The sequence below is a fragment of the Panthera uncia genome (assembly GCF_023721935.1).
Source record: "Panthera uncia isolate 11264 chromosome C1 unlocalized genomic scaffold, Puncia_PCG_1.0 HiC_scaffold_4, whole genome shotgun sequence".
Classification (NCBI taxonomy): domain Eukaryota; kingdom Metazoa; phylum Chordata; class Mammalia; order Carnivora; family Felidae; genus Panthera; species Panthera uncia.
Genome location: NW_026057585.1, coordinates 95970523 through 95998281, shown reverse-complemented (window position 1 = coordinate 95998281; position 27759 = coordinate 95970523). Strand labels below are relative to the sequence as shown.

At 54.9% G+C, this 27759-nt stretch overlaps 1 protein-coding gene across 3 annotated transcripts; it reads left to right on the top strand.

Moving 5' to 3' along the window:
- On the top strand, positions 1–27759 carry MFN2 (mitofusin 2). Of its 3 annotated transcripts, XM_049618070.1 has the most exons (20): positions 1–291; positions 1510–1649; positions 2044–2128; positions 6025–6203; positions 9417–9552; positions 12897–13059; positions 13738–13862; positions 15012–15120; positions 15240–15347; positions 16390–16543; positions 16753–16820; positions 16967–17088; positions 19098–19224; positions 19616–19720; positions 19991–20093; positions 20546–20766; positions 21617–21772; positions 23195–23391; positions 24192–24326; positions 25734–27759. In XM_049618070.1, exons 4-20 carry the CDS (start codon positions 6029–6031, stop codon positions 25801–25803), a joined length of 2274 nt encoding a protein of 757 aa, XP_049474027.1. In that variant the 5' UTR covers positions 1–291; positions 1510–1649; positions 2044–2128; positions 6025–6028; the 3' UTR covers positions 25804–27759. The 3 variants fall into 3 exon arrangements, with proteins under 3 accessions (XP_049474027.1, XP_049474028.1, XP_049474026.1); XM_049618071.1 differs by lacking the exons at positions 2044–2128; positions 25734–27759 and adding an exon at positions 24601–25727; XM_049618069.1 differs by lacking the exon at positions 2044–2128 and having other exon boundaries at positions 2–291.

Here is a 27759-nt window from a genome sequence, read left to right as displayed (position 1 = left end):
CGATGCAGCTGGAGTCCTTCTGCTGACGTCATTGGCTTGGGACGCCCCGGCGGTAAGCGAGCCCGCTGAGCCGCCTCTCGGGGCTCTCAGCCGGCAGACCCCCTGACCCGTAAGGAGTGATAGGGTCTAACCGCCTGAGCTCGGAGTCCACCGATTGATCAGGGCCAGGGCGGCAAACGTGCGGCGGCTAGTGACGTGCGCGACCTCCCTCCTCCTCCCGCCTCTCTCCGGGGTGGCGCCGTCTGGTGACGTTAGGGGCATGATGGCCGCCGCGAGGCCGGGAAGGTGAAGGTGAGAGGGCGAGCGCGCCGGAGGGGTGGGGACCCGCCCAGCCCAGCCCGGCGAGTCCTGAGCAGCCCGGCGGGGACCGGTGGGACGCTGGAGCCCCGGGAACTCGGGATCCGGGCAGGCGGGCGTCTCCACGCCCCGGCCTCGCTGCGGGGCCCTCCGCGGCCCTGAGAGGAGGGGGCGGGACGTGGGTGTCTGGACTGGGGGTGGGGTTCCTTGAGGTTCCTCGTCTCCCCCAGCCTTCCCACCTTCGCGGCCCCATTCCACCCCAGCCCTTTCTTCCTTTCGTATCCAGTCTTCTATATTTGCCAGCATTTACTCAGCACAAGATAAGTGCCCACGTTGACCACTGTGGCGCCCTGCCCTCTCCCACTTTGGGCACTTTCTGCGCTCAGGTGCAGTCACCTATTTTCTTGTTTGACTTCTCACCTGAAGGTAAGCCCCTTGAGGGCAGGTACTGATTTACCCATCCCTAACTTCAGCGCCTAGCATGCATACAGGCACACAGACGATGCGGAATAATTTACTGTTTGGATGCGTGAAGCCTAAACTGCCCATCCTCTATTGTAATCTTTCGTTGCCCTGTTTCTTCAATTTCTCCATCGTCTCTCTTTTCTTCCTCCCAGAGAGGCCTCTGATTATCACCCTTCCCACCCGGAAGGGTGGAGTGAGGCAGATCCACGAAGTTAAAAACAAGTGTGCTTTGGAGTCAAAGGGAGGTGGTATCTCAGTTCCTAGCTTGGCCACTTATTAGCAGTCTATAAATCTTTTAAGTATCCCAAGCGTCTGTTTGCCCCATAGAATTAAAAATTAAGTAAGATATATTTTACAGCATGTAGCACACACGGTCTTTCAATAAGTTCCACTTCTACTTCTCCTCCACCCCCACCCACTCATCTCTAGTCCTCAGTTCCACAATCCTCAAGACCAGTCCTTGTCCTGGTCTGTTACCTCCTCTCCTCTCACCTCTCTGGACACGGACCTGTCTTTACCAGGGCTCCTGCTTCTCACCAGCACATGTTTGTGTGTCCCCACGATTGTCCCCACACCTGTGTGTTGTGTTTTCCCCCAGGGCACTTCCTCACATACCATCCGAGTATGGGGCAATGACTAAGCTTCCCTCAGGGATGAGTTTGTTTGGCTTTAAACCTGGTTAAACGTGTTTTGCGCCCTTTTTTTTTTTTCTACTTGTTGACATGTCCCTTTTTTTCCCCCAATAAGTTGGAATTGGTGGAGTCAACACAATCAATAGCCAACCTCAACCTGAGACAGGACAGAGGAGAATTCAGATTCTTTTCGTCTTTTTGACTCCAGCCATGCCCATGATGCCCAGCCTGTGAAGGTCTCTTACCATCCAAAAAGTAAGTGGTAGCTGGGACGTCTGGCACCCTGGATCTGGGTTGAGTGGAAAGGGGTATGTTCTGCTGGCTGTCCAGTGGCAAGTGTCATGGATGGGGTCATCTTTGCTCAGAGCTGGAGTTTTCCAGTCTGTGCTGAAAAAAACTGTATGTATGTCCTTTCTGCTTCCATGGTTTTCACTGTTGGCGGAGAGAGCCTATTTAAAGGTTGACAGTTCAGAAGGTGGCTGGAATCTTTGGGCTCCCTGAAGAATTAGTCTCTGTCTCCCTTGTTCTCTGCTCTGCTGGCTCCTCCCTCCCTGTCTCTGCCCAGCAGAGACTGGCTCCTTATCACAGCTCTTCTGAGAGTCTACTCTGCCCCTTTTACCCTGTATACTCTTTTGTTTCAATTTCTCAGCTTCTCCTCTGTTCCAGTTGTGCCAGCAGACGATCCGTGGACCTATTTTATTTTCCCTGCTAGGAGTTGCTGTGCATAAAACTGGGTAAGGAGGTGGTGTGGATTTAGGGACTGTGCTTGGGATCCAAACACACCATGCGGTGAATTCTCTACTGCTGTTTTCACGTGCGAGGCATCTAATACTCCTCAACTAATAAATAGCCTGGGTTGAGGCAAAGCTTTTTTTCGGTTTGGAATTGGGTTTGGTTCTGGTCTTAGGTTACTATCTGTTAATACTGTGCCCCTAGCACTTTTTTGGGGTGGGAGAGGGAGACCAGGATGAATGAGGCTTTCCCTGAAGGATGTTCCTCAGGATTTTAAAAAACGTTACGTAGCAGAACATCTTGTTTAGATACGTTTGTGAAATGCTGCGTTAAATACAATTCAGCTAGTGTTTTTAGAACAGGCCTTTTTCCAGAGTCTTTGCTTTGGTCATGTGCTCTGATGGAGGATGACCGTGGCATATAGTGTTTTAGAAATTTTGTCTACTGTGGATCCCTTTTTACATGGAGCATTGGGTGCACTATATTTCTGTAGTGCCCGCACTTTGGGAAATGCTGTCCTGAACTATCTGAAACCCTGACTTGAAGAGCACTTTGCGCCTGTCACCCCAGCTTGAAGCATGCCACTTAATGTGTAGCTGGTATCAGAGCCACTCTAACCTAGCTGTGCCCAGGGGACTGGACCTGCATGCCTGCAGTGAGCTCTGTGGTGAAGTAGGGACTATCAGGGCTTTCCAGAGGAGGAACAGGATCCCAGCTGCTTCCTACCACTCTGTTAGAGTAGGCAGCCAGCAGGCCAAGCCCTGAGATAGTGGGCCTTCCCCTCCCCCCCATCTTGGCTTGTTTGTGTGTGTTCCGTAACTTGGGTCCATTTGTGCACATATGTATGTCCAGCTTGCTCTTTGAAGGATCAGATCCTGGGATCTGAAAGGTTTGGTCAACTCTCTTGATTCCGTGAGCTCCAAACACTAAGAAACAGATGCTTAGCCCGAAGCTGCTTTTTAAGAAAAAAAAGTAGATGTGTGTATTCTAGGGATGGAAGGGGAAGAAGGCACTCTCGTGAAGGGGCATTCGCTAACTCATCCGTGTCTCTCACAGTTGTGGAGGAGGAAAGTAGACCTGGAAACAGGTCACGACTCTGTGTCCGGCGATCTTTCTGGAAGGTCACAGACTAGACGAGGAGACGGGGATTTAAAAACCATAAGGTTGCGTGTCCTCCTTGGAGACGTCAGGGAAGGCTTCACGGAGGGGTGACGCTACGGTTGGATCTAGAAGGACAGTAGGAGTGTCCCAAATGGGTGAAAAAGAAAAGAGGATCCCAGGCCGGAAGCCGCACGTACAACACAAACAGGGAACCTCAGCTTGGGGGTTAACTGAGCCAGAGAAATCAGGCAGTTTGGATGGGTTGGAGGGAGGATCTCTGAGAGGGCTGGGGCATGCGGCTGCAGGCTGGGGGATGGTGAGAGCAGGTCAGGTCCTGGCCTGGCAACTCCGAGCACGTCTGTCTCGTAACCTTGAACCGCTAAGCTTTTCCTAGCGTGCGTGCCTTTGAATCTTGCACTTAGCGAACACTAGCACTTTTGGTTTCGGATCCTTTGGGCTGGCAAACAATGACCAGAACTTGAAAGCACATGCTTCTTAGAGCCCCACTGATCTCAGGGAGCTTTCTGCCTGCAAGCAAGTCACTTCTGGGGGTGGGCCCTGCTGTTCCTCAGCCCTGAGCAGACCTGTTCACTGGGTTCCCCGTGACGGTGGGGGAGCCGAGGACGTGTTGGTGGAGTCGTCTCTGCCCTTCCCTGAAGGCTGGGTGTTGGAGGGGAGAGTTGCCTGATCTTGCTGGTGGAGTTTATCATTGTTGTTACTTCATAACACATAAAATCACCTTTTTTTTTAAATTTTATTTTTATTTTTATTTTTTTAACATTTATTTATTTTTGAGACAGAGACAGAGCATGAGCAGGGGAGGGGCAGAGAGAGAGGGAGACACAGAATCCGAAACAGGCTCCAGGCTCTGAGCTCTCAGCCCAGAGCCTGATGCGGGGCTCGAACTCACGGACCGCGAGATCATGACCTGAGCCGAAGTCAGACGCCCAACCAACTGAGCCACCCAAGCGCCCCCATAAAATCACCTTTAAGTTTGTCCTGTGTCAGCCTGAGCCTTCTCCATCTATGTGGCATCACGCTTGTCCTGCACATGAAGGATTCAAGGCTCTGAGGTTAAATAACTTGCTCAAGTTTACGTGGCCCAGAAAGAGTACGGTTTGAACCCAGCTCTGGTTCTGTCCCCTACAGCCGTGTCACGCTCCATCCAGATCCCTTTCCGTTTCCTTTTGATGCTTTTCTCTTTTTGCACTCATCCCCCGTTCTCCTAGAGTCTTAACCTGCTGGGCCACGTGAAGCCTGATCCCAGTGCCTCTTCTGCTCTGGAGGAGGCAGGGGTGCTTTCTTCCCAATTCCCCTTCTCAGGGTTCTGTTGCCTCAAAATTCCTTGACGCCTTGACCCCCAGGCTAAGAAAAGTGCACAGCTGTAGCGATTTAAGGAGGAGGAAGGTAGAAATGGACAGTTACTTGTCTTTCTTATCTCCCTAGAAATCATTAACAAAGTAATTTGTAAGTTATGCAAAACATGTGGGTTGATATTTCCCTGTGAGTCTGTCTGTCTGCCCACTCTTTGGGATGATTAGATCCTAAGAACCAGTTTTCAGTCACTGTGCACTTTCTCTGGATGTTCTTTCTGCTTCTCAGTAACTTGTTCAGTACCTTTTGGCACGCTTGGGAAGTTTCTGGTGTATGTTCCCTCATGAGCTTTCTCATTTCCCAGATGCAGTGAGTGCTGAGTGCTGGCTCCCATGGAGAGCCCATGTTACTATGGTTAGGGTGGCCTGGGAGGGAGAATTTGCTGGGTGTTGGAGACGCAGAACCAGGCACACGCAGCTGTGTGGGGTTGGAGGGGCCTTTGTCCTTTGACATCCAGGATCTGAGGGCCCTGCTGGGGAAATAGCTCTGTGCATGATGGGAACTCAGGGGCAGTGCACTTATGGGACCAGAGATCTCCAGCCACATCTGGATGCCACCTTCTCTGCTCTATCTGCCGCTTTTGACTTTGAGCAAAAATTTCTAAGGCTTTGGAACTGAGCTTCACGGCCCCTAGTATGTTACTGCTATTTGGAAAATATAGGCTGTAACGATCGAGGGCAAGAGAGCTATCTACCCCAAAACAGACTGCTGATAGACAGGTATTAATAGTGTTATCACAGGAGGGGGGTTATGGATTTTCCCTTCAGTTCCCGCATTTTCTACAGTGCACACGCTTGCAGTGAAAGAGACCAATAAGTGTTTTTAAGTAAAGAGTGGATGCAGACCTCTCGCTTGAGTACCACCCTTCCTTGTCCACCCCCGACCACCACCAATACAAACAAAAAACCCGTTCAGGATTACGGCCGTCGTGACCTGGATAGCAGAATGGCCAGGGGAGGGTGGCGGGGGTCACTGACTTTGAGCATCACTTTGTTTTCACTGCTTTCAGTCATCCGTGCTTTTTCTTAGGTGGGTGATATGTAGGAAAGAAGTAGGTTTCTGTCACACTTTTCTGCCTGAGACCGAGAGGAGGGCTTCTCATGTGTCCCCTCGTGATCCCGGCCTGATTCCCTGGGAATCAAGGCTGGGTCTGCTGCTCTTCCACAGGCGGGGATCAGCCAGCGCAAGGCCTAAACCCAGAGCCCTGGCTCCAGCTGTCTGGGTGCCCGCACGTCCTCGGCGGTCCCTTCCTACTCTTGAGGATGCCAGTCTTACCTTACCATCCTGGATCTAGTCCTGGAGGTCCCGTGTTCTTGATGGCCCCCAGGGCTAGCCCCAGGCCCCCCATGGCACCCCGCCACAGCCCTAGCAGAACGTCTAAACTGGGCATTCATGGGTTCACTCACGTTGTCTTTTCTTGCAGCGCGATGTCCCTGCTTTTCTCTCGGTGCAACTCCATTGTTACAGTCAAGAAGGACAAGAGACACATGGCTGAGGTGAATGCTTCCCCACTCAAGCACTTTGTCACTGCCAAGAAGAAGATCAATGGCATTTTTGAGCAACTGGGGGCCTACATCCAAGAGAGCGCCACCTTCCTTGAAGGTGAGACAGGCGGCCTGCTCAGCCGGGCCCACACCTGTCAGTTTCCATATGTAGGTGGGAGGATAGAGGGGAGGGGAGGTAGAGCCTTGCTCCTGGGGAGCTCATCCCCAGGTAGGTTGTCACCTTCAGCAGTGTTGTGCTTTGGGAATCATGTGGAATTGGGCTCCAGGGAGATCGGACCAGGAAAACTGGAGACCTGTCATGTAAGAATTCTGTGTATTCTGTATCATTTAATCGTGAGGGGTAGGTGAATCTCAGTCCCACGTAGAAGACAAGCAGATGGAGGTTTTGAGATTTGCTCGATATCTTGTAAGTGACACAGCAGGGCTCTACCAGGTATCTCTGACTCCTAAGCCCAGGTGTTTTCCTCAGCCTGACTGTGCGGGTATTGGTTGTCCCTGCCCAGGGTGTTCTTTCTCTGATATTTTTAGTCAGCGGGGCTGTGGAAAGGAAACTTGCGTCACTGGCACCTTTTCCACTAGTTACTAATTTGAGCCCAGCCCCTGGTGCCTGCTCTATCAGCAGAGGAGGACAGGTTCCCAGGGCCCGCTCAGTCGATTGCCATCCCCAGCCTCTGGTTTTCTGAGGCTCCCTCTCTAGAAGGTATACGTTAGCTCCTGTGTCTGGGATTGTCCATCCAGACCCAGTAGCTGAGTCTCATCTGCCCTTGGTTTCCTTGTTTGTGAAAGAGGCGCTCAAGCGAGACCAGGGCTTTTTAAATTCTAGTCCGCAGAGCTCTCCATGTTCAGTGGAAACGCCCCAGGGACACGCTTCACCGTCTGCTTTCCACTAGCGTGGCTTGGCTTCGGGTTGGTTTATGTGACAGGCTCCTTCTTAAGGCTCCCTTTAGAGAGAGGGAATGTTTCCAGTACTGTGGTCTGAATGTTTGCATTCCCCCACATTCTCATGTTGTAACCCTAAGACCCAATGTGATGGGGTTCACAGGTGGGACCTTTGGGAGGTGATTAGGTCACGATGGGGGAGCATTCGTGAAGGAGATTAGTGCCCTTATGAGAGACCCCACCAAGCTCCCTGGCCCCCTTCTGCCACGTGAGGATACAGTGAGAAACCTGTGACCTGGGAGAGGGCCCTCCCCTAACCGGGCCAGCGTCCTGATTTGAGCCTTCCAGTTCAGAACTGGGAACAGTACGTGTCTGTTGTGTATGACCCGCCTAGTCTGTGCGGTTTCATTGGAACAGCCTGAGCAAACCAAGACTGAGAACGGACTCTGCCCTGCCCCTGGCGTGGTGCTTGATGCAAGAGAAGGTGGTCCCCACATACTTGTTAACGTGAAAATCCGAGTTTTACAGTTAGAAGACTGGTAGCTGAAGTTATTCCAGTTCATGACCCGTTTGTTTGGCAGTAACTCGGGTGCACCTGGCTCTGTGCACACAGAGATGGGGCAGACCAGGTCACTCCTTCCAGAGCTCCGGCTGACCGTCTGTGATGCTCTGACTCACTCACTTTGATGGTGCCGTGGACGAACACGTGCTTAATGAAGGGGTCTGTGCACTGGCATTAGGAATGGCTGTTTTGGTTCTTGTTCTTGTGAGACTAGGAGGCCTGTCCTGTTGGTGGGCCGCAGGGGAAAGAGCTGGAGTGCTCTGGGTATGTGTTTGGGCCTGCCCTGGCTAGGGGCGGGGATGGTGGCCGCCTGGTCAGTCTTCTGGCTGTTTCTTTTAAATGTGGCCACTCGCTCGAGAGCCCAGCTCCTTTCAGGAGCTTTGCAGAAGCCACACCCATGTGCCCCTATGAAGGAGGAGGGGTGATGGGTCTGAGACTGCGGTGACCAGGGGACCTGGGAGGCCTTGGCGGGTTGGTCACTTCCCCTCGTGGCATCATGCAGGGGAGACTCACCGGTGGTCTCTGAATGCCGCCTGTGGTCACCAGTACCCTCGTCGTCTCGGGTTGCCGTAGCAGAAATATCACACGCTGGGTAGCTTATGAACAACAGGAGCTCACTTGTCACGGTTCTGGAGGCTGGAAGTTCAGAGTCCGGACTCTAGCAGATTGGGTGTCTAGTGAGGGCCAGCTTCCTGGATTGCTGTCGTTTCCTGTGTAACATCCCAGGTAAGCACACGGCAGGAGTTAGCTAGCTCTCCGGGTCTCTGATAACGGCACTAATCTTAGTCATGAGGGCTGCACCCTCATGACCCATCACGTCGTGGGGGCATAAACATTTAGTCCGTTGCCGCGAGCGTGTGCCGAGGGACCAGGCGCCCGTGTACTCCGCCAGCTGACACGCCTTCCTGGTACAAGACTAGATGGGGTGGGGCCGGACCTTGCTCATTTGCTTCTGTCATCCGTTGCCTATCTGCCTGTCAGAGCCACTGGGAAAAAGCAGTGCAGTGATCCCAGTCCCCACTGGCTTAGCAATTGTGGTGCACCTGCTGAGTGCGGGGACCGCACGGTTTGGCTTTCGTGTGGGAGACGATGCACTTGAACTAGACGGTCACACCATGGCGAGGTGAGCGCTGAAGTACAGGGTGCTTTGGGAGCACAAACAGGGGGCCCTCACTCGGGTTGGGGGAGTCAGGGAAGGCTTCCGGGGGCTGTGCGGTCCATGCTAGACGAGGCTAAGTGGGAGTGAGCCAGAGCCCCCCAAGGCAGCGCCTCTGTGCATCGGCGGGGGGTGGGGGGGGGAGGGGTGCACTGAGCAAAGCCCAGAGTAACCGGAGGCAGCATGGCGAGGGTGGGGACGGGCCGTGCAGGATGGGGCTGGCAGGAGGCCCTGCTGGAGCAGTAGGCAGGGCCGGTCAGGAAGGGCCTCATGAAGGTGCACAGGGTCCCGTCCTGGCTCCGAGTGTGGGGCAGGTAAATGACGAGGATGGGGTGAGACTGTGTTTGAAAGGTGATCAGAGCAGTGCCTGGTGTGTAGGGAACACTGGTTGGTAAGTAAAACGCCTGGAAGTGACGGCAGGGAACATTCTAGTGCTCAAATGGACGTCGTTCATTCATCCTTGCGGCAGTCGCAAGAGGTGGGCACTGCTCTTTGTTGTGAGAGTCGGGAGTCTGAGACTGGGCTCCGTCGCCTGAGGTCGCACAGCTGGGAAGAGGTGGCACAGCAGTACTTCCTTGCTCTGGAGCCCGGGTGTCTGCGCTGCGGCCCCCAGCAGGGAGGTTGCCCTTCAGCGGGCAGTGGCGGGGGGCTGAGGCCAGGGCCTCTGTCCCCCGCGGACAGAGTGGTGACCCATGTTCCGTCTCCACCTCCAGACACCTACAGGAATGCGGAACTGGACCCCGTTACGACAGAAGAACAGGTCGTGGACGTCAAAGGCTACCTGTCCAAAGTGAGGGGCATCAGTGAGGTGTTGGCCCGGCGGCACATGAAAGTGGCTTTTTTTGGCCGGTGAGTCTGTGAAGCTGTCACACCTTCTTCCTGCCTTGGGGGGAGGGGGGCGCTTGTGCAGCCTCGCAGTCTGAGTACCTCTTCCTCCTGTTTAAGTTTTTAATGGTGGCAAAATACACATGACGTTAAACCCATTGTCACGATTGCTCTTAAGTCTACAGTCTGGTAGTATTTACTGTGTTCACGCTGTTGTGCAGTCATCACCACCGTCCATCTCGAGAACTTCTTCATCTTGAGAAACTGAAACTCTATCCCCATGAAACACTCGCTTTTGTCCTCCCGGAACCCCCACCCCTGCCCCAACCTCTGGCAGCCACTGCTTTGCTTTCTGTCTCTATGGATTTGACTCTTCGAGGAACCGCCAATAAGTGGAATCGTACGGTGTTTGTCCCTTTGTGACTGACCTCTTCCACTTAGCATAATGTCCCCAGGTCCCCTCTGTTGTGCGCTTCGGGATGGCCTTCCTTTTTCAGGCTGAATAACATGCCACCGTGTGTATAGACCGTATCTTGTTTATCCGTTCATCCAGAACGAACACTTAGGTTGTTTTTACTTCTTGGCTGTTGTGAAGAATGCTGTATGAACGTGGGTGTACAGATATCTGTTCGAGACCTTCCAGTGCTCTGGGTACATGCCCAGAAATAGAATTCCTAGATCGTACGGTAGTTTCATTTTTAATTTTTTGAGGAACCACCGTGTTGTTGTCCTTAGCGACCGCACCGGTTTCCAACCCCCCCGGGAGTGCACGGGGCTCCTCCTCATGGGTGTGAGGTGGAATCTCATCGTGGTTTTGATTTGCATTTCTCTATTAATTAGTGATGCCTAGCATCTTTTAATGTGCTTCTCGGCCATTTGTGTATCTTCTTTGGAGAAATGTCTGTGCCGGTCCACTGTCCATTTTTATTTTTATTTTTTTTTATTTATTTATTTTTTTTAATTTATTTTTGGGACAGAGAGAGACAGAGCATGAACGGGGGAGGGGCAGAGAGAGAGGGAGACACAGAATCGGAAACAGGCTCCAGGCTCTGAGCCATCAGCCCAGAGCCTGACGCGGGGCTCGAACTCACGGACCGCGAGATCGTGACCTGGCTGAAGTCGGACGCTTAACCGACTGCGCCACCCAGGCGCCCCCACTGTCCATTTTTAGATGGGGTTGTTTGTGGGGTTTTTGTGAGGTGTGAGAGTTCTGTATATAGCCTGCATATTAACCCCTTACTGGATACATGATTGTAGATGTGTCCTCCCGTTCTGTGCGTTGCCTTTTCACTCGGTTGGCTGTGTGCTTTGATGCCCAGAAGTGTTTCATTTGGATATAGCCCAATTAAGTTTATTCCTACTTCTGTTGTCTAGACTTTTGCTGTCCTGTCCAAGGAATTGCTAAATCCAATGTCGTGAGGCTTTTCTTCTGTTTTCTTCCAAGAGTTTTACAGTTTTAGCCATCACATCTCCTTGTTACACTTTGAGGTCTAGTGGACACTAGAGGTTCTCCAGTTCTCAGCAGACCCTGCACGTCCTGCAGACTGAACCCAGCTCTGACACTGTCTACCCGGAGGGAGCATTAGATCCTGCAGGTTAAAGGCCCAGTCCCCCAAGACGGGCCTCGTTTCAGATGCCATTCGGAAATCTGTGCTTTGGAGTGACTGGCAGTCACTGGCAGTGACATGGAGGTTCCCATGACTCCTCCTCAAGTTTGGCTAATTAGCTGGAGCTGCTCACAGAGCTGGGGAAACAGTGACTCACACTTACTGTTTTGGTGTAAAGGATACAGAAGAACCAGCAGGTGAAGAGGGGCACAGGGTGAGGGCCAGAAGCGCTACCCTCCAGGCTTATGGATGTCTTCGTCAACCCGGAAGCTCATCAGACCTCATTGTTCAAGATTTTTATGGAGTTTAATCCACAGGCCCTTCCTCTTTCCTGAAGTAGGTGGGTGGGGCTGAAAGTCCTAACTCTCTAATCGCTTGGTCTTTCTGGTGACCAGCCCATTTTGAGAGTAGGGGCCCCAACCTCCGTCCCCTCATTAGCATAGACAGGTGTGCTCAAAAGGGGCTCCTGTGAATGACAAAAGACACTCCCCTTGCTAAAATTCCAAGGATTTTAGAAGCACTTGCCAGTAACGGGACAAAAACCAAATGTATTTCTTATGTCTAATCTTTAGAAAGATTAGAATCTAATAAAGGGAACAAAGACACCTGGACAGGTTGGATGCTATACACACAGCAGTGGCCTGAGGAATAGGCACTCTGCCTTGAGTCTTGCCCCTAATGGCCTGTGACTTGGTTACCGAATCCCAAGTTCGGCTCCCATCCCTCGAATGACCAGTACTCGAGAGATGAGTATTGAGGCGTACCTGGGTGACTCAGTTGGTGAAGCGTCTGACTCTTGATTTCGGCTTAGGTGTTCAGGGGTTTGAGCCCCGCGTTGGACTCTGCGCTGTCAGAGTGGAGCCTGCTTGGGATTCTCTCCCTTTCTCTCTGCCTCTCTCTCTCTCTCTCTCTCAAAATATATAAGTAAGCTTAGAAAAGATGAGTATTGATAGGAAAGGAATATGCGCTTGATTTAGGAGGCTGGCCACGTGGGAGGAAGGTGGACTGTTACCCAATAGCCAACTCCTCAGTTTCTGTGTCGCCATGAGGGTTTTAAATTTTTTTTTTTTAATGTTTTTATTTATTGTTGAGATGCAGACAGAGCATGAGCAGGGGAGAGGCAGAGAGAGGGGGAGACACAGAGTCCGAAGCAGGCTCCGGGCTCCGAGCTGTCAGCACAGAGCCCGATGCTGGGCTCGAACTCACGGACTGAGAGATACCTGAGCCAAAGTCAGACGCTCAACTGACTGAGCCACCCAGGCGCCCCAGTGAGGGTTTTAAAGGGACGAGGGTCGTTCATCAGTGAGGGGGTGCAGGGGCCTTTAACATTTCGATTCTGTACAGATTTAGTGGCTCCTGTTTGCAGCTTTCAGTGCTCAAGGATTGTGCAAGAGATCTGACTCCTGTGACACGTGAGGAGTCTCTCTTCTCCTTCTAGAGAGGAATGTGGGATTAATAGGTAACAGAGGGAGGGTTAGTAAATCAATCGCATGCACTTAGCACCCCTGTTAAAGATTACCACGCTAGTTACCAAGATTAGGGTGGCCCCTGCGGGTAGGTTTGCAGTGATGACCTGGGAGCACATCATGGGCACAGGCCAGAGGTGTTTGTCCATCCGTTTGCATAAACACAGAGTGCTCGCTCCCCCTGTCTGGGTCCTGGTGCCACTGCAGAGACTCGGGCTCCCAGGCCGGCAGCTTCCGTGTGGAAGCCTGCAAGGCAGGTACGGGTGGCCTCCCTGACGGCCGGTTGTCCTCGCAGGACGAGCAACGGGAAGAGCACCGTGATCAATGCCATGCTCTGGGACAAAGTTCTGCCCTCGGGGATCGGCCACACCACCAACTGCTTCCTGCGGGTAGAGGGCACAGACGGTCACGAGGCCTTCCTCCTCACAGAGGGCTCGGAGGAGAAGAGGAGCGTCAAGGTGAGGGTGCCGTGGCGGGGACCGTGCCGGGGGGGTGTGCTGGCGGGTCGAGTCTGGGCGTAGACCAACCGGGACGTCCACTGTGACCGGGCAGTCAGCACCTCTAAGGAGAGGGTGGTGCCCGTGCGGTGGGAAATGGGAAGGCCTGTCAGAGCTGAGCTTGGGCAGGTTTGAGAGCTTCCGGGCGGGTCTGAAGAGCGTCAGGAGGCTCCAGTTCCTGTGTTGCCAAGCAGGCCGGTGGCTCTTCTCCTTGCTCAGAAGAGTGCATGTGCCTCGTTTTCTGGGCTGTTGCTAGAGGGCGACTCCTGCACTTGTCCCGTGGTTCTCAGTCAATAGCCCGTGGCTGGTCCGTTTTTATTTTTCTGAGAGCCGCTGGCATTCTCGTTTGGGGCCAGAAGCTCCTTTCGGTGCGTGGAGAACTCATCAGTGCAGAATAACTGCAGCTTTAGGACAACAGCCAAGAAAGCAGCCTTTGAAAGGAGTGAAGAGTAGTTGTTTCTCATTGGCTCGGCCCGGCCCTTGGCTTTTCCGTGTGAAATGAAAGGAGGAGGGGAAGCAGACTAGGCCGCAGCACTGGGCCACTGAGCCCCACGTGCCGGGCGGCACGGGCGGGCTGGCGGCCAGCGAGTCTTCCTCAGCTCCGGTCTTTCTTTCATTCTTTTCCTCCTCCCCCGTCAGACTGTGAACCAGCTGGCCCATGCCCTTCACCAGGACGAGCAGCTCCATGCTGGCAGCCTGGTGAGTGTGATGTGGCCCAACTCCAAGTGCCCACTTCTGAAGGATGACCTCGTGCTGATGGACAGGTAAGAGGGAAGGTGCCTCCGTAGGAGGTCCACGCCGGGCCTCTCCGGGTTCCTTCCTCTGCACCCTCCAGCCAGGGTCCCCTGGGGCCTGTTTGGCGCTCTGCTTCTCGTGCGGCCTTTCCTACTGGCTCCGCCAAATCCTCCCGCCTCCTGGATTTCCCCGGGTCTGGCTGCTGTAGCCGTTGGCATCAGTGCCCTGGAAATGTCCCAGGGACGATCCATAAAGACAGATGGGAGGGAGGCCCAAAAGTTGAGGAGGTTCTCAGCTGTAACCCGAGGTTGGTGCGTGTATTAGGGTCGGGAGCTTGTGGTGTTGGGGTCCGTGTGGTATTTTATTTCTCTCGAAGGAACACTTCGGGGCAGGTCATAACTGTCTTGAGAAGTACCGTACTGTAGTGCTTATTGGACTCACAGAAATATAAAATTTCACCTTAATTGCGTATCTGCAAAGCGAAATTACAAACCATTATTAAAAAACATTTTTTTTAATGTTTGTTTTTGAGAGGGAGAGACAGAGTACAAGCGGGGGAGGGGCAGAGAGAGAGGGAGACACCGAATCCGAAGCAGGCTCCAGGCTCTGAGCTGTCAGCACAGAGCCCAATGTGGGGCTCGAACTCACCAGGTGTGAGATCATGACTTGAGCCAAAGTCGGACACTTAACAGACTGAGCCACCCAGTTGCCCCACAAGTCATTATTTTTAATGTTTTGATTTTATTTTCTTTCAATGTTTATTTTGAGGGGGAGAGAGAAAGAGAGAGAGCAGGGGAGGGGGAGAGAGAGGGGGGGAGAGAGAGAATCCCAAGCAAGCTCCATGCTGCCAGCGAGGGGCTCAAACTCCTGAACCACGAGATCATGACCTGAGCCGAGATCAAGAGTCAGATGCCTAACCGACCGAGCCACCCAGGCGCCCCAAACCGTTGTTTTAATAAAAGTGATACACGGGTGGAACAAAACACAAAACATATTTTCAGACTATCAGGAAGGATATGAAATGAAAAGTAATTATCCCTCCAGTAAAGGCCGGGCCCGATTTCTCTCACACCTGTAACTTCCTCCTCCTTTGCCTGGCTGCCTCAAGTCTGTGCAGAGCAGGAAGACTAGGGCCCAAGGTCTGTGTGCCTCATGATGCTTTACCCCGTCACCTCTAGCCCTGGCATCGACGTCACCACAGAGCTGGACAGCTGGATTGACAAGTTTTGCTTGGACGCCGACGTGTTTGTGTTGGTGGCCAACTCAGAGTCCACCCTGATGCAGACGGTAACCCCTCCACCTTTTCCCACACCCCTGGACCCCAGCTGAGCGGGCAGGGGGTGCGTGTGGCTGACGACCTTGGCCGGCACAGCGCCTCGTGTACTGAGGTCTTTGTCCCCCGTCAGGAGAAGCAGTTCTTCCACAAGGTGAGTGAGCGCCTGTCCCGCCCGAACATCTTCATCCTGAACAACCGCTGGGACGCGTCCGCCTCGGAGCCTGAGTACATGGAAGAGGTGAGTAGCTCTTTAGTCGTCACTTTGGGACCGTGTCCACCCAGAGCCTCCCCGCGGGCTCTCCGGCCACGTTGGGCCCGTGACTGACTTCTTCACTAGAGGTTTCCCAGGCGTTCCCTGGGGTCACTGCGGTGTCTTCTGAGGGCTTTAGGAACACTCCCTTCACTTCTGCTCACTTCCCCTGCTCCCTCTACTCTTCCAAAGGCTGTCATCCAGGCCTGAAAAGCGTCCCCACCGCATCAACCACACCCTTGTTTGAGGCCAGTGCTCACTTCAGTTCCTAAAGAGTTACTCGTCATAGAACAGGCTCAGCTTTCAGAAGACGTCCAGGAAAGAAGCTTCAGGGAGGAGCAAAGAATAATTGATTCTTACTGGCAAATCCTCTAGTTCTTTACCTTTTTGCACGAGAGGAAAGGAAAAGGAGTAACAGACTGGTAACATGGGACGATGAGGCGCGCGGCCCGCAGGCTGATGCTGGACAGTGATGGGGAAGCTCCTTGTCTATGAGATGCGTGTAACAGAGTTCTTGGAAGGAGGAAATCTGCCGACTTGAGGAAAGCACCTGCCAGTAGAACCTGAGGATTTCAGAGCTAGAAGGGATTTCCCGGTGGCGTCCACTGATCTTATAAACGAGGCCCTGGGAGGACTCGGCTTGGCAGGGTGAAGCCCAAGTTTAGGTTTCTTGGCTCCGGGTTCCTTTCCTTGTGGGCACCAAAGTGAGATGCCGTGTGGGTTCTAACAAGAGGTAGTTTGGGGCAGGTCTAGGCATTTCTGCTTGTATGTGCATAAAATATTTGTGGCAGCCTGTGCCCCAAGAAACCTCCATGACGTGGGTTCTGGGGAACTTGGTGGCTAGAGAACAGCGATAGTGGGAGATGATTCCTCATGTGTGTGGGAGGTGTGTGTTTGTACCTGTGGAATACTGAACCATGTGACTACCTTACCTCTTCTTTAGAAGAGAGGCAGTTCGGGGCTGTGGGCTCCATTGGGAGGGGCCGCTGGCACCCACCTGGTCACACCCACCCATCTGCTTGGGCTTCAGGTGCGGCGGCAGCACATGGAACGTTGTACCAGCTTCCTGGTGGATGAGCTGGGCGTGGTGGACCGAGGCCAGGCTGGAGACCGCATCTTCTTCGTGTCTGCCAAGGAAGTGCTCAACGCCAGGATCCAGAAGGCCCAGGGCATGCCTGAAGGAGGTACGATGGAACAGACTTCCTTTTCCCTGATGGTTGAGACATCTGGCTTGTGCTCAGCCCGTAAAGATGGCTCTGATGAAGAGCCTTGAGGGAGAAGCTCTTTGCTTCTCGGCCAGTGTTTAAGCCAAGTGCCCCGTCGGCTGGCTTTGGACGATGTTACCATTTCCTTCTGCTGTTGTTTCCGGACTAATATGGTGTAATTCTCCTAGGGGGCGCTCTTGCAGAAGGCTTTCAAGTGAGGATGTTTGAGTTTCAGAACTTTGAAAGGAGATTTGAGGTGAGCCCTTTGATTCCAGCGTTTGATTATTCTGTGCCTCCCCGGCCCCCGCCAGCCATGACCCTGGCAGTGAACGCCAGAGCCTCGCCTGGGGCTGGTGGACCCCAGTGGCCTCCGCCTTCCTTAGCACCTCTTGTCTGTTCCAGGAGTGCATCTCCCAGTCTGCGGTGAAGACCAAGTTCGAGCAGCACACGGTCCGGGCCAAGCAGATCGCGGAAGCGGTGCGTCTCATCATGGACTCCCTGCACGTTGCGGCACAGGAGCAGCGGTAAGAACCCGACACCGCGTGCCCGCAGAGGGCAGGGCTGGGAAGGGATCACTCACCCCAGCCTGGGGACTTGCCGGCAGAGCTGAGTCTCTGCGGTGCCACCGGGACTAGTGAGATCCCCAGGGAGCAGCCTGGCGAGGATGGCCATTGGGTGGGTATCTGGTCATCCCACGTGGTCTGTGTGGTGGTTCTTAGAAGTGTTGCCCCACAAGCCCGATGTTGGAGGCCTCAGCCGACACCACACTGAGCATGGCAGCGTTTCTCAGAGCTAGAGGCAGGAGACGTGGATTTGGTTTTTTTAAAGATTTTATTTTATTATAAGTAATCTCTACACCCATCGTGGAGCTTGAGCTCAGTCCCCAGGAACAAGGGCGCATGCTCCACTGCACTAAGCCAGCCAGGTGCTCCCAGGGCACAGTTTTTTAAAAATAACTTTTTTTTTTTTTAATGTTTGTTTATTTTTGAGAGAGAGAGAGAGAGGGAGGGAGAGAGAGAGAGAGAGAGAGAGAGAGAGCGAGCTTGAGCAGGGAAGGGACAGAGAGAGAGGGAGACACAGATCCAAAGCAGGATCCAGGCTCTGAGTTGTCAGCATAGAGCCCGATGCAGGGCTCGAACTCACGAACCGTGAGATCATGACCTGAGCTGAAGTCAGATGCTTAACCGACTGAGCCACCCAGGTGCCCCGTTTTTTGTTGTTGTTTTGTTTTGTTTTTAATAGAAATTAAAATATGGGAAAATACAGAGAATAACGTAAAAACATCTTGCTTTCTTTAGTGTTTGCTTTATATTATCCTAAAGTTGAAATAAAACAAAAAACATCAAATACCCTTTGAGTCTTCAGCCCCTCCCCCACTGTCACCCTGCCCACTCCTCAGAGGCAATGACAGCCATGAATTTGCTGTGTAGCCCCATCATCCATTTAGAAAGTACTTTTGCATAAATCCTGAAGAATACATAATCCTGCTGTGGATGTGCCTCAGGCATGTGGACAGGGTGTCGTACTGAACGTGTCAGGACACCTTGTGTTTCTTTCCACTTGGCTTTGGTTTTGTTCCCTATCCCTTTCGGGTAACACAGAGCTGGTAACACAGAGTTGGTGTTTCTATTAACTGAGATAGAGCATCCCGTTGACAATATACCTCATTTTCCCATGGGTTGATTTTTAGTTTTGTTTATTTTTTGATATTTATTTGAGAGAGAGCGAGAGAGAGAGAGCATATGCACGCACACCTGTGCAAGCAGGGGAGGGGCAGAGAGAGAATCCCAAGCAGGCTCTGCGCTGTCAGCACAGAGCCAGACATGGGGCTCGATCTCACGACTCTGGGAACGTGACCTGAGCTGAAACCAAGAGTCGAACGCTTAACTGATCGAGCTACCCAGGTGCCCCGGCCAATGGATTAGTTTTTAGATTTAATTCTTTTCTGTTGCAAACCCTGTTGCAGAGGACACCGGTTCAAGTGGCCCCTTGTGCACATTTGTAAGAGTATGTCTAGGAGCTTAACTCCTGGAGGCAGAACTGTTTCGTCCTAGGGTGTGTGCATTTTCAGTTTTAGCGTTTTCCTCTGATGCCCTCTGAAACGTCTGAACACGTCCCCAGTTCCCCCGCGGTGCGTGCTGGGACTGTGCATTCCCCGAGCCTTACCGGCACTTCAGACTTGGTGATTTTTGCCAGGTTCCTGCCTGCGTAGAGTCGTACCTCTTTTTAATTTCATTTCCCCGATGACTAGTGAGGCTGAGCTTTTTTTTGCCCGGATTAATGAGCAGAATCTGTTCTAAACGCCCCCCTCCCCCCCTCCCCAAGCATCCTCCTTGGTCCCCCACCACCTCTTCCCAGCTGGCAGACCTAAGGGCACAGGGCTGGTGCTCGGGAACGGGGAGAACATGCTTCTGGGCACCGTCTGACATTGCTGGGGCCCCAGCTGGGGCATGTGCAGCCTTCCTGGCGTCCCCTCGCTCCTCCGCTTGGTCGGGTGGGGACCCGCTCCTGAGCCCAGCGCGCTTTCTCTCAGGGTCTACTGCCTGGAGATGCGGGAAGAACGGCAAGAGCGGCTGAGGTTTATTGACAAGCAGCTGGAGCTCCTGGCGCAGGACTATAAGCTGCGGATTAAACAGATCACGGAGGAGGTGGAGAGGCAGGTGAGGATCGTGGAGGAAGCACTCTGGGCGACCTGGACTGCCTAGGAGTGTCCAGGGTGCTGGCGGTTTCTCAGCCTTCCAGAAGGAAGCTGTGGCCCTGACTGGAGCGGGCGCATAGCCTCCCCTGGGCTCCCTGGTCCCTCGTGTGACCCTGGGCAAGTCCCTGTGCTCTGGGCCTGCCTCCCCTCCACATCTCCGAGGAGCATTTGCCCGCCATTCGGACATCCCTTCTCCCTCAAAAGCTTTCCTGCCGTAGGGGAGCTGAGAAGACCGCTGGCTTGTGGGGAAGCTCATGCGGTCTGCGAGGACTCGTTAGGCTCCCCTGGTGCTGCAGGAGGGAACCAGGCTCACCTGCCCTCCATGCTTCACGGTACGCGCCCCTCTCCCGCAGGTGTCCACTGCGATGGCGGAGGAGATCAGGCGCCTCTCCGTGCTGGTGGACGAATACCAGATGGATTTCCACCCTTCCCCAGTGGTCCTCAAGGTCTACAAGAACGTGAGTCGTTAAGCAGCAGGTGTTCTGCACGGGGACTCACCTTAATCCCTTGGGCCGCTGGGTGGAATTGCCACGTGACAGTGATTCGGCCCCTGCTGGTCTGCGTCAGGGTCCCTCAGCCAGGGAGATAGGACCCAGGCTCCACTCCGCGTTCCGCGGTCACCTGCTGGGTGCGGGCTGACCAGCCTCGGGCTTCCTTGTCCCCTGGGTCCCCAGAACGAACTCCTGACGGGGGCGTTGCCTCTCTGAACCTCTGCCTCCCTGTTGCAGGAACTGCACCGCCATATAGAGGAAGGACTGGGCCGGAATATGTCCGACCGCTGCTCCACAGCCATCACCAGCTCTCTGCAAACCATGCAGCAGGACATGATAGGTCAGTGGGGACTTGAGACTGGGGCTTTGGGTTGCCCAGCGGTCAGCTTTGGAGACCAGTCCACAGAAATAATGGCCTCTCCTTGTCTGTCACTCTTGACGATGAGTCTGTCCGGTATCCTCAGGTTCTTGGGGTGTGTGGAGCCTGTGTTCCACACACAGACTCGGGGAGCCGGCTTGAGTTACCACACGGGACTGTCACAGGCTGAGAGTTTGGCCTGTCCTTAAATTCACCCGAGGCATAAACGTCAGCAGGTGTTGGAGCCTCGGTCCACACACCCCTGGGGCCAGCTGGCCTGCCTCTTGGGAGGGGCCCTTGTGGCGCCACAGGCCATTCCTGCAGAGCGGTCCGCGTCCTCGGCGGAGGCTGGCACGGCCTCCCTTTCGAGGCTGGACCCCGCTGTGGCACAGGGCCGAGCCGATGCGCTTTCCCCTCGTTTGTGTTCCCGACAGATGGTTTGAAACCCCTCCTTCCTGCGTCTGTGCGGAGTCAGATAGACATGCTGGTCCCTCGGCAGTGCTTCTCCCTCAGCTACGACCTGAACTGTGACAAGCTGTGTGCTGACTTCCAGGAGGACATCGAGTTCCATTTTTCACTCGGGTGGACCATGCTGGTGAATAGGTTCCTGGGCCCCAAGAACAGCCGCCGGGCCTTGATGGGCTACAGTGACCAGGCAAGCAGTGTCCCGCACCCTTGGGTGTCGCCAGAGGTCAGTCTGCACCTGTCTCCAGACCTAGGAGCCATTCTCAGGGGGTTCCCTGCGGTTTCAGCCGCGGCACGTGTGCTACCACACCACGGTCCGGGTTTTTGCCACAAATCCACGTAGCCTTGACTTAAGCACCGACATCTGCGGAATCAAAAACGTTAGCTGAGTTTTTTTTCTAACGTATATCAAATGAAGCGTGTGACTTGTGAATATAGATGATTTAAGTCTATCCACATACCACCGTTTTAGAATTTAGATTTTTAAAAAAATTTTTATTTTTGAGAGAGAGAGCACGCATGCGCAGAAGCAGGGGAGGGGCAGAGAGAGAGGGAGACACAGGATCCGAAGCAGGCTCCAGGCTCTGAGCTGTCGGCACAGGGCCCGACGTGGGGCTTGAACCCATGTGCTGTGAGATCATGACCTGAGCCGAAGTCGGCCGCTTAACTGACTGAGCCACCCAGGCGCCCTTAAAATTTAGATTTTTAAGACCACTCATGTCTCTACCTGTCAAACTCACGTGTGTACTGAGCCTGGTGCACACCCCCACTTCAGGGGAATTGTACCGAGGCATTGGGGGCTGCCACTGCTCGCATTTTGTGGGGTCCCCACAGTGCTCACCTTGGGGCTGGCAGGTCTGTTACGAAGCTTCAGTCCTTCCTTGCTGCACGCAAAGCTTAATTTTCTTTTTGCCTTTTTGGAAACCGAAGAGCCGCTCTGTGTCCCTGTCCCAGGACCCCTGGTCCTGAGGGTCACTGAGGACTCTGTTGAACCAGAGACCTGCCACATTCTTCTTACCCCTCCTGTCGTGTCTTTTCAGGTGCAGCGCCCCATCCCCCTGACGCCAGCCAACCCCAGCATGCCCCCACTGCCGCAGGGCTCCCTCACCCAGGAAGAGCTCATGGTTTCCATGGTCACCGGCCTGGCCTCCCTGACGTCCAGGACCTCCATGGGCATTCTCGTTGTCGGAGGCGTGGTCAGTGGGCAGCCCTGCCCGGGAAGGGTGGGGGCTGGAGGACAGGCGGGTGGGGCCCGAGGGGCACGGTGCTGGTCAGGGTCCCCGAGTCCACACAGCGGCGTTTTCACGCCCACCGGTGGCTTCTCATGGTGGTCTCTGGCCTCGGGAGCTGTGCGGCCTCAGCCTGAGCTTCGGCGTGTTAGTCATTGACTTCTTGAAGTGTCAGCTGACGCGACATTCAGACGGCACCGCTCCCGTGTGACAGAGGAGGAAAGTCTGGGTGGCTCGCCAAAGACAGTTAGGATTGGAACTCTGACCTGAAGGCCTCTATTACGTGACAGGCTTCGGGGAAGGGACCCGAGAAGGTGACAAAGCTGGAGTCCAGACAGGTGGGCGTGGCCAGGAGGTGAGGAAGCCCAGAGTAAAACTGGGCTGAGAGACCAGGCTGGGCCTTGAACCCTTGTGTGTCTGTCCCCTGGTTTTCTTGCCCTTTCCTTTCCACTCCAAAGCCTGAGATCGCAGGCTGCCTTCTTGGTGACTGGGGTACTCCCCACGTCCTGACGCACGACACACTGCAGCCAGGACACTTTCACCCTGAGTTTGCTGGGGATGTGGGCTCGCTCTCTCTGCTGTGGTCGTTCGAGCCGTAGAGTGGTGGCAGATGTGACAGGGACAAAACTGCTGGGGATTGTGCTCTCAGCTCGGAAGACTGGGGTGGACACAGCTGAGGCCCCTTGCTCTCCGTCTCCACAGACTTGGCGTGCCGTGTAGCTTTTTTCAGACGGTGACCTGGCAGAGGGTCGTTAGCCGAGGCGCCGGTACTCGGTGGTCATGGGACCCTGTCAGATAGCCCATTTTACCCAAACAACTCTGAGACCTGGAGAGACCATCAGGCCTCTTTTGGGAGGAACGTGTGTAAAGAACTTGGCGTGGGTTTCAACCAGGACGGCAGGTGGCACTGAAGCCTTGATTTCTGGCTCCGTGTCCCGTGCTTTTTGTGACCGCGCTGCCTCGAACTAAAGTGTCACGGACCAGAGCGACAGAAGCCACCCTCTGAGGAAAGACATGAGGAATTCTACTCGTCAGTGTCCCCAGGATGGAATGTCACTTTAGAGCACCTGCTTTTGTCCTTAGGGATTCTGCGTGTCTGGTTCCATGCTTCTGGTGCTAGTGCCTCCTCCCCTACTCCCAACGCTCCCCTACCCCCCACACTCCCTAACCGCCACTCCCCTGCCCCCACCTCCTAGCACAAGTCTTCTCGCGTGACCAACGCTAAGTTACCCTGTTTCTGAATTAGGTTCCTGCCCTTCTGGCCTCCGTGGGATCAAAGAGGTGTGGAAGGAGGCGTTCTGAGGAGAGACACAAAGGCTCTTTGGGGCCCTTGGGAGAGGCAGGGGGGCGGCAGAGGGTCCACATCGGCTGATCGCTGTGCCTCTGCAGGTGTGGAAAGCGGTGGGCTGGCGGCTCATTGCCCTGTCCTTCGGGCTCTATGGCCTCCTGTATGTCTACGAGCGTCTGACCTGGACCACCAGGGCCAAGGAGAGGGCCTTCAAGCGTCAGTTCGTAGAATATGCCAGCGAGAAGTTACAACTCATCATCAGCTACACCGGCTCCAACTGCAGCCACCAAGTCCAGCAGTGAGTCCACCGCGGGGCCGGGGCCGGCTCCTTTGCTTCAGAACTTCCCGCTGGCTTCCCTCGGACCTGCCCCGGAAACCGCTGGATCCCAAGCATCATCTGACACTGGCCTTCAGCCGTGCAGTGTCGGCTCTGAGACCAGGGATGGGGAGAAAGCTGTTTCCGGGGACACCCTATGCCCGGGGCCGGGACCAGTTAGGCCTCTGTTCCCCCAAGGGAGGGAGATGCGGGCGGACGAGGGACGTCACTTGTAGTGTTTTTTCAAGGTCTGTAGGCAGAGCTTTGAAATTCTAAGACCCGGCCCTGTCTTCCTGGCACGGCTTTGGGCAGGAGGGGGCCAGGCTGCTTGCCTGGCTAGTCGGGGCGGGAGGAGTGCCGGCCTGCCTTCCTCACGCTGCTGCGTGGTGGGCCCCTTGCTCGCACCTAATTTTTCATTTTCTCTGTGAACCCTTTGAAATAGACATTGTTTGTGCGGGCGTCTCCTTTTTCCAGATGGGGAAACCGAGGCTCGAGGGGCGGTCCCTTTCCCCCTGCCACTTGGTGATTAGCGCCAGAGCTGGGATCTGAATCCCCGCCTGCTGTGCCCCAGGCAGGGTGCTCCTGGGTCTCTCACTGTGGTGATGCTGAGCGTGTGTGGCGTCCTTGGTCTGGGCAGCGGGCGGAGAAGATTCTGCCACACCGGCGTGGGGCAGGGCAGAGCTGCCAGCGGCTGACCGATGGGCACCAGGTGGATCTAGCCAGTGCCCGTGTTCTGCAAACCAGCCACGTGGCCCCGTTGATCCCGACTCTCTCCCACTCAGGGAACTGTCTGGGACCTTTGCCCACCTGTGCCAGCAAGTTGACGTCACCCGGGAGAACCTGGAGCAGGACATCGCCGCCATGAACAAGAAAATCGAGGTTCTCGATTCACTTCAGAGCAAAGCAAAGCTGCTCAGGTGAGGTCGCCCTGGGAGGCCGGAGGCGGTGGGCTCCGGTGTGCGGCCCGGGCGCAGCCGTGTTTGGCTGCTTGTCTGTGTCTTGCGTGGACGTGAACTTCACTCCGCGTGAGCTGTTTGCATCTGCTGGGTGCCAGATACGGTGCCAGCGCTGGACGTTCGACAGGATGTAGAGTTACTGCCCTGCGGACGCCCTCCGTCGGGGCCTTGGCGGAGGAGGAGCCGGGCGGAAGGGAGCCGTGAAGGGACCGCTCACGGGCACCTTCTCCTTCAGCAGCACCTCAGGCACTTGACGGCCGCCGTGCCGCTCACCCGTCCGTGTCCCTGCAGGGTCGTGTCACCTATCTCCGTTTTCTAAAAGGGGAAATTGCAGCCTCCAGGAGTTAAGTAACTTGTCTGGGGTCCCACAGGCAGTGGCGAGGCCGGGAGGAGAGGATCCAGGTGTGCGTGGCTCCCGCACCCCGGGACACTCCGCACGTTCGTGGTCTTTCTCTGTCTACTGTGCACCGGGGTCTCTGGGCTGGACCCGCCACATGCTTTACTCCATTTCTCTGGGCGCAGGGAAGGGGCCACGTCGGCATTTTTACCCGTCGGAAAGCTGGTCAGGCAGCTGGTGACGGGCAGAGCCCCCACTGGCACCCAGGTCCGTGCGGGGTCCCTGTGGAAAGTCGGAGCTTCTGTCCAAGCTTTGCCGGGGGGGGTCAATCTAAGGAGCCAGAGGCCTGGGTTCTGGCCCAGGCACTCGTGTTTGGGCGGATCACCGAGCTTTCTTAAGTCTCATTGTTTTCGTCTGTAAAATGGAGCGAGATTTCATGACAGAGCCACAGAGCTGAACCAGAAAGCGCTCCGCAAAGGTCCTCAGCCCGCTCAGCCTGAGATAACATCAGCACCCGGGGACCCTGCGCTTCCTGCTCCCGCCCCTGACGTCAGTGCCAACCCCTGGGCAAACGGTGGACTTTCCCGGGCTGATGTGCCCTCCCCGCCCACTGCCCTGGGCGAGTCAGTTTCAAGGACCCCTTGGCGGTGGGGGCGGGGGGGTGGTCGCCGATGCCTCTGCTGCTCATAGCCAACAAGGACGGGGTGAGCCCGTATGGGCCGCATATCCAGCAACCCGACCCCCCACCGACAGGCAGGAAAACTGACTTTCGGACAGTTCAGGGTCCTGCCTGTGGTCAGGTGAAGCGGACATAGGGCTTGAATGTCAGACAGGCCTTACTTTTGGCTCCACGGCTGATTAATCGTGATTGTGGGAAGTTATGTCATAAGTTCTCTGGGTCTCTTTCTCTCACCTGCAAAGTGGGGGTTATCAGAGGAGTAAATGAGGCTATGAGTCCAGTGTCCTTAGAACAGCACTCGGTGTCACCTGTCGGCAGCTGTGAGCGCTACAAATTAACCCTTTCTCCGCAGGAACAAAGCCGGCTGGTTGGACAGCGAGCTCAACATGTTCACGCACCAGTACCTGCAGCCCAGCAGATAGTGGGCAGCCTGGCGCCGCAGCCCGCCTGGGGAGGGCCCGTGCTGTGTGGCCCCCACCGGGGCCCCGGGCAGCTCCCGTCCGGTGCTGCCACCCTGAGAGCGAAAGCACCCCCGTCTCATACCATTTTGAGCCCCTGAAACGCTAGTTTCCCCCCCCTTTGCCTGCCGTTGCAGGAAGATCTTCAGGCTCGTACCCCTAAAGGAGACTTTTTTTTTTGATCATGACCGTGGACCGCATGGTACCGAGGAGTCGAGTCTTTGCTTTGTCGGGTGCACTTGACTGAGATTCTTTTGAGTGCTTGACAAGGTCTCGGGATCCGCCGGCCCCGCGGGACTCCCGGTCGGCGCCTCCGAGGGCGTCAGGCAGACCCCGTCCTCCAGCGACACTAACCCCCGACCACACGTCCGCTCCGCTCCACGCTCCACGCTCACAAAGAAGGGTCGCCCGAGGGAGGGTGGGATTTCTTCCCCGATCGCACTGGAACGCATTTCCGGAAGGGCTGCTGCCTGAGCGTCAGTTTGGTTTTTCAGCTTCTGAGCTTCGCTGCATCGGCAGAGCGGTTCCCACACGTCTTGGAGGCAGAGATTGGGTTGGAGGCCGAGGGGGGGGCCTTGTGCCATGAGGGGGCGGGAAAGATGTTGCAGAAGCCGGGGTGGGGTCGGTGGCCGAGGGGAGGGGCGTGTGGAGAGAGCAGGTAGCTGGTACCGTGTTGAGGAGGGGCTTGGCCTCCCTTCTCTTCACTATGTCCCTTGTTCTGTGTTCAGTCTTTAGCCTGTGTAGCCTGGTTTTATTATTGGTCATAGATGGGTTGGTCCAGAGAGTTAGAGGATGTAGCAGAAGGCAAGATGGCGGAGGGAGGGGGGCGCCCCGTCCGGGATGGTTGGAGAATGTGGAGTCCACGGAGAACAGGGCTGTTTGACCTTGCCCTGTGAGGGGCTCACAGGCTCCGAGAGCTCGCACGGTTAGCTTGATCGCATCCCCGTTATGCCCCTTAAGAGGTGTTCCCACCCCCCGCCTTGGCCCAGGCTGCCCTTGGCCACCAGTCAGTCCTCCTGACTAAGTCTCCTGTGCTGCTGAGGCTGCAGTTGGCCGAGAGACAGTGTGGGAAACCCAGCAGCCACCCTCCCTGACCCCCAGAGCCTCTTCCCCTCATCAACCTCGTGTGGACTTTGAGAAATGTTTCCTGTTGAGTTTGGGATCGTTACTGGTTGAAGAGGGGGCAGGTTCCTGTCCCCAGAGCGTTAACTGGGGCAAGCAGCCTCTGCAGCTCAGGTCGGAGAACTTCCTAGAAACCAGAAAGCTCTCTCTCCCAGAAAGAGGTGGGGCTCTGGCACAGAGGTGGGGCCTGTCCTCCTGAATCCCCCCGCCCTCCAGCTTCCGGGAAATGAGTTGGTGGCCTCTGCTCACTGGTGGGTGGCCACGCAGGTGGCCTCTTCTCCAGGTGCCTGCTTGCCTTTCAGACCTTCAGCGGACGGCGTGTGGGGCAAAGTGGTGGGTGTTGCCTCGATGGTCACATGGCAGGAGGATGTTCTGAGCTTTTTGCCAGGCCTAGATGGTGGTCACTTCACAGCGTGTCCGGAGAAATCAGTGTCACACGATTCCAATGAACTTTGTGCTTTTTGGGGGGAATCATTTTTTTTATTTCGAATAACTAAACATGAATTTTTTTGAATGTAGCCCCTGGGCGGTGAATGGAATTTTGAGTTTCTTATACAATGAGTAAAATTAAATTTATCCCACTGAGAGAAAGACTCTGACCGAAGTGTGGCAAAAAGCACTTTAATTTCATGCTGCTAACTTTGTTCCCTGTCTTTACGTTCATTTGCTGGAGTGTGAGACGTGCTTGACACAGTGAGTTTTTCCTCCGATGTATTTAAGGTGGTATATTTGCCTGAACTGCTCCTGTATCGTTGCCGATAACATTGGAACTAAAATAAAACCTAGTTGGAAACCCTC

What these genes read in the sequence shown, in the direction of transcription:
- MFN2 (XM_049618070.1), top strand. Translation starts at nt 6,029, where the DNA reads ATGTCCCTGCTTTTCTCTCGGTGCAACTCCATTGTTACAGTCAAGAAG. An exon ending in CCAGGGCATGCCTGAAGGAG is followed by an intron (nt 16,544 to 16,752) that starts GTACGATGGAAC and finishes TAATTCTCCTAG; the next exon opens with GGGGCGCTCTTGCAGAAGGC. An exon ending in ACTTTGAAAGGAGATTTGAG is followed by an intron (nt 16,821 to 16,966) that starts GTGAGCCCTTTG and finishes TGTCTGTTCCAG; the next exon opens with GAGTGCATCTCCCAGTCTGC.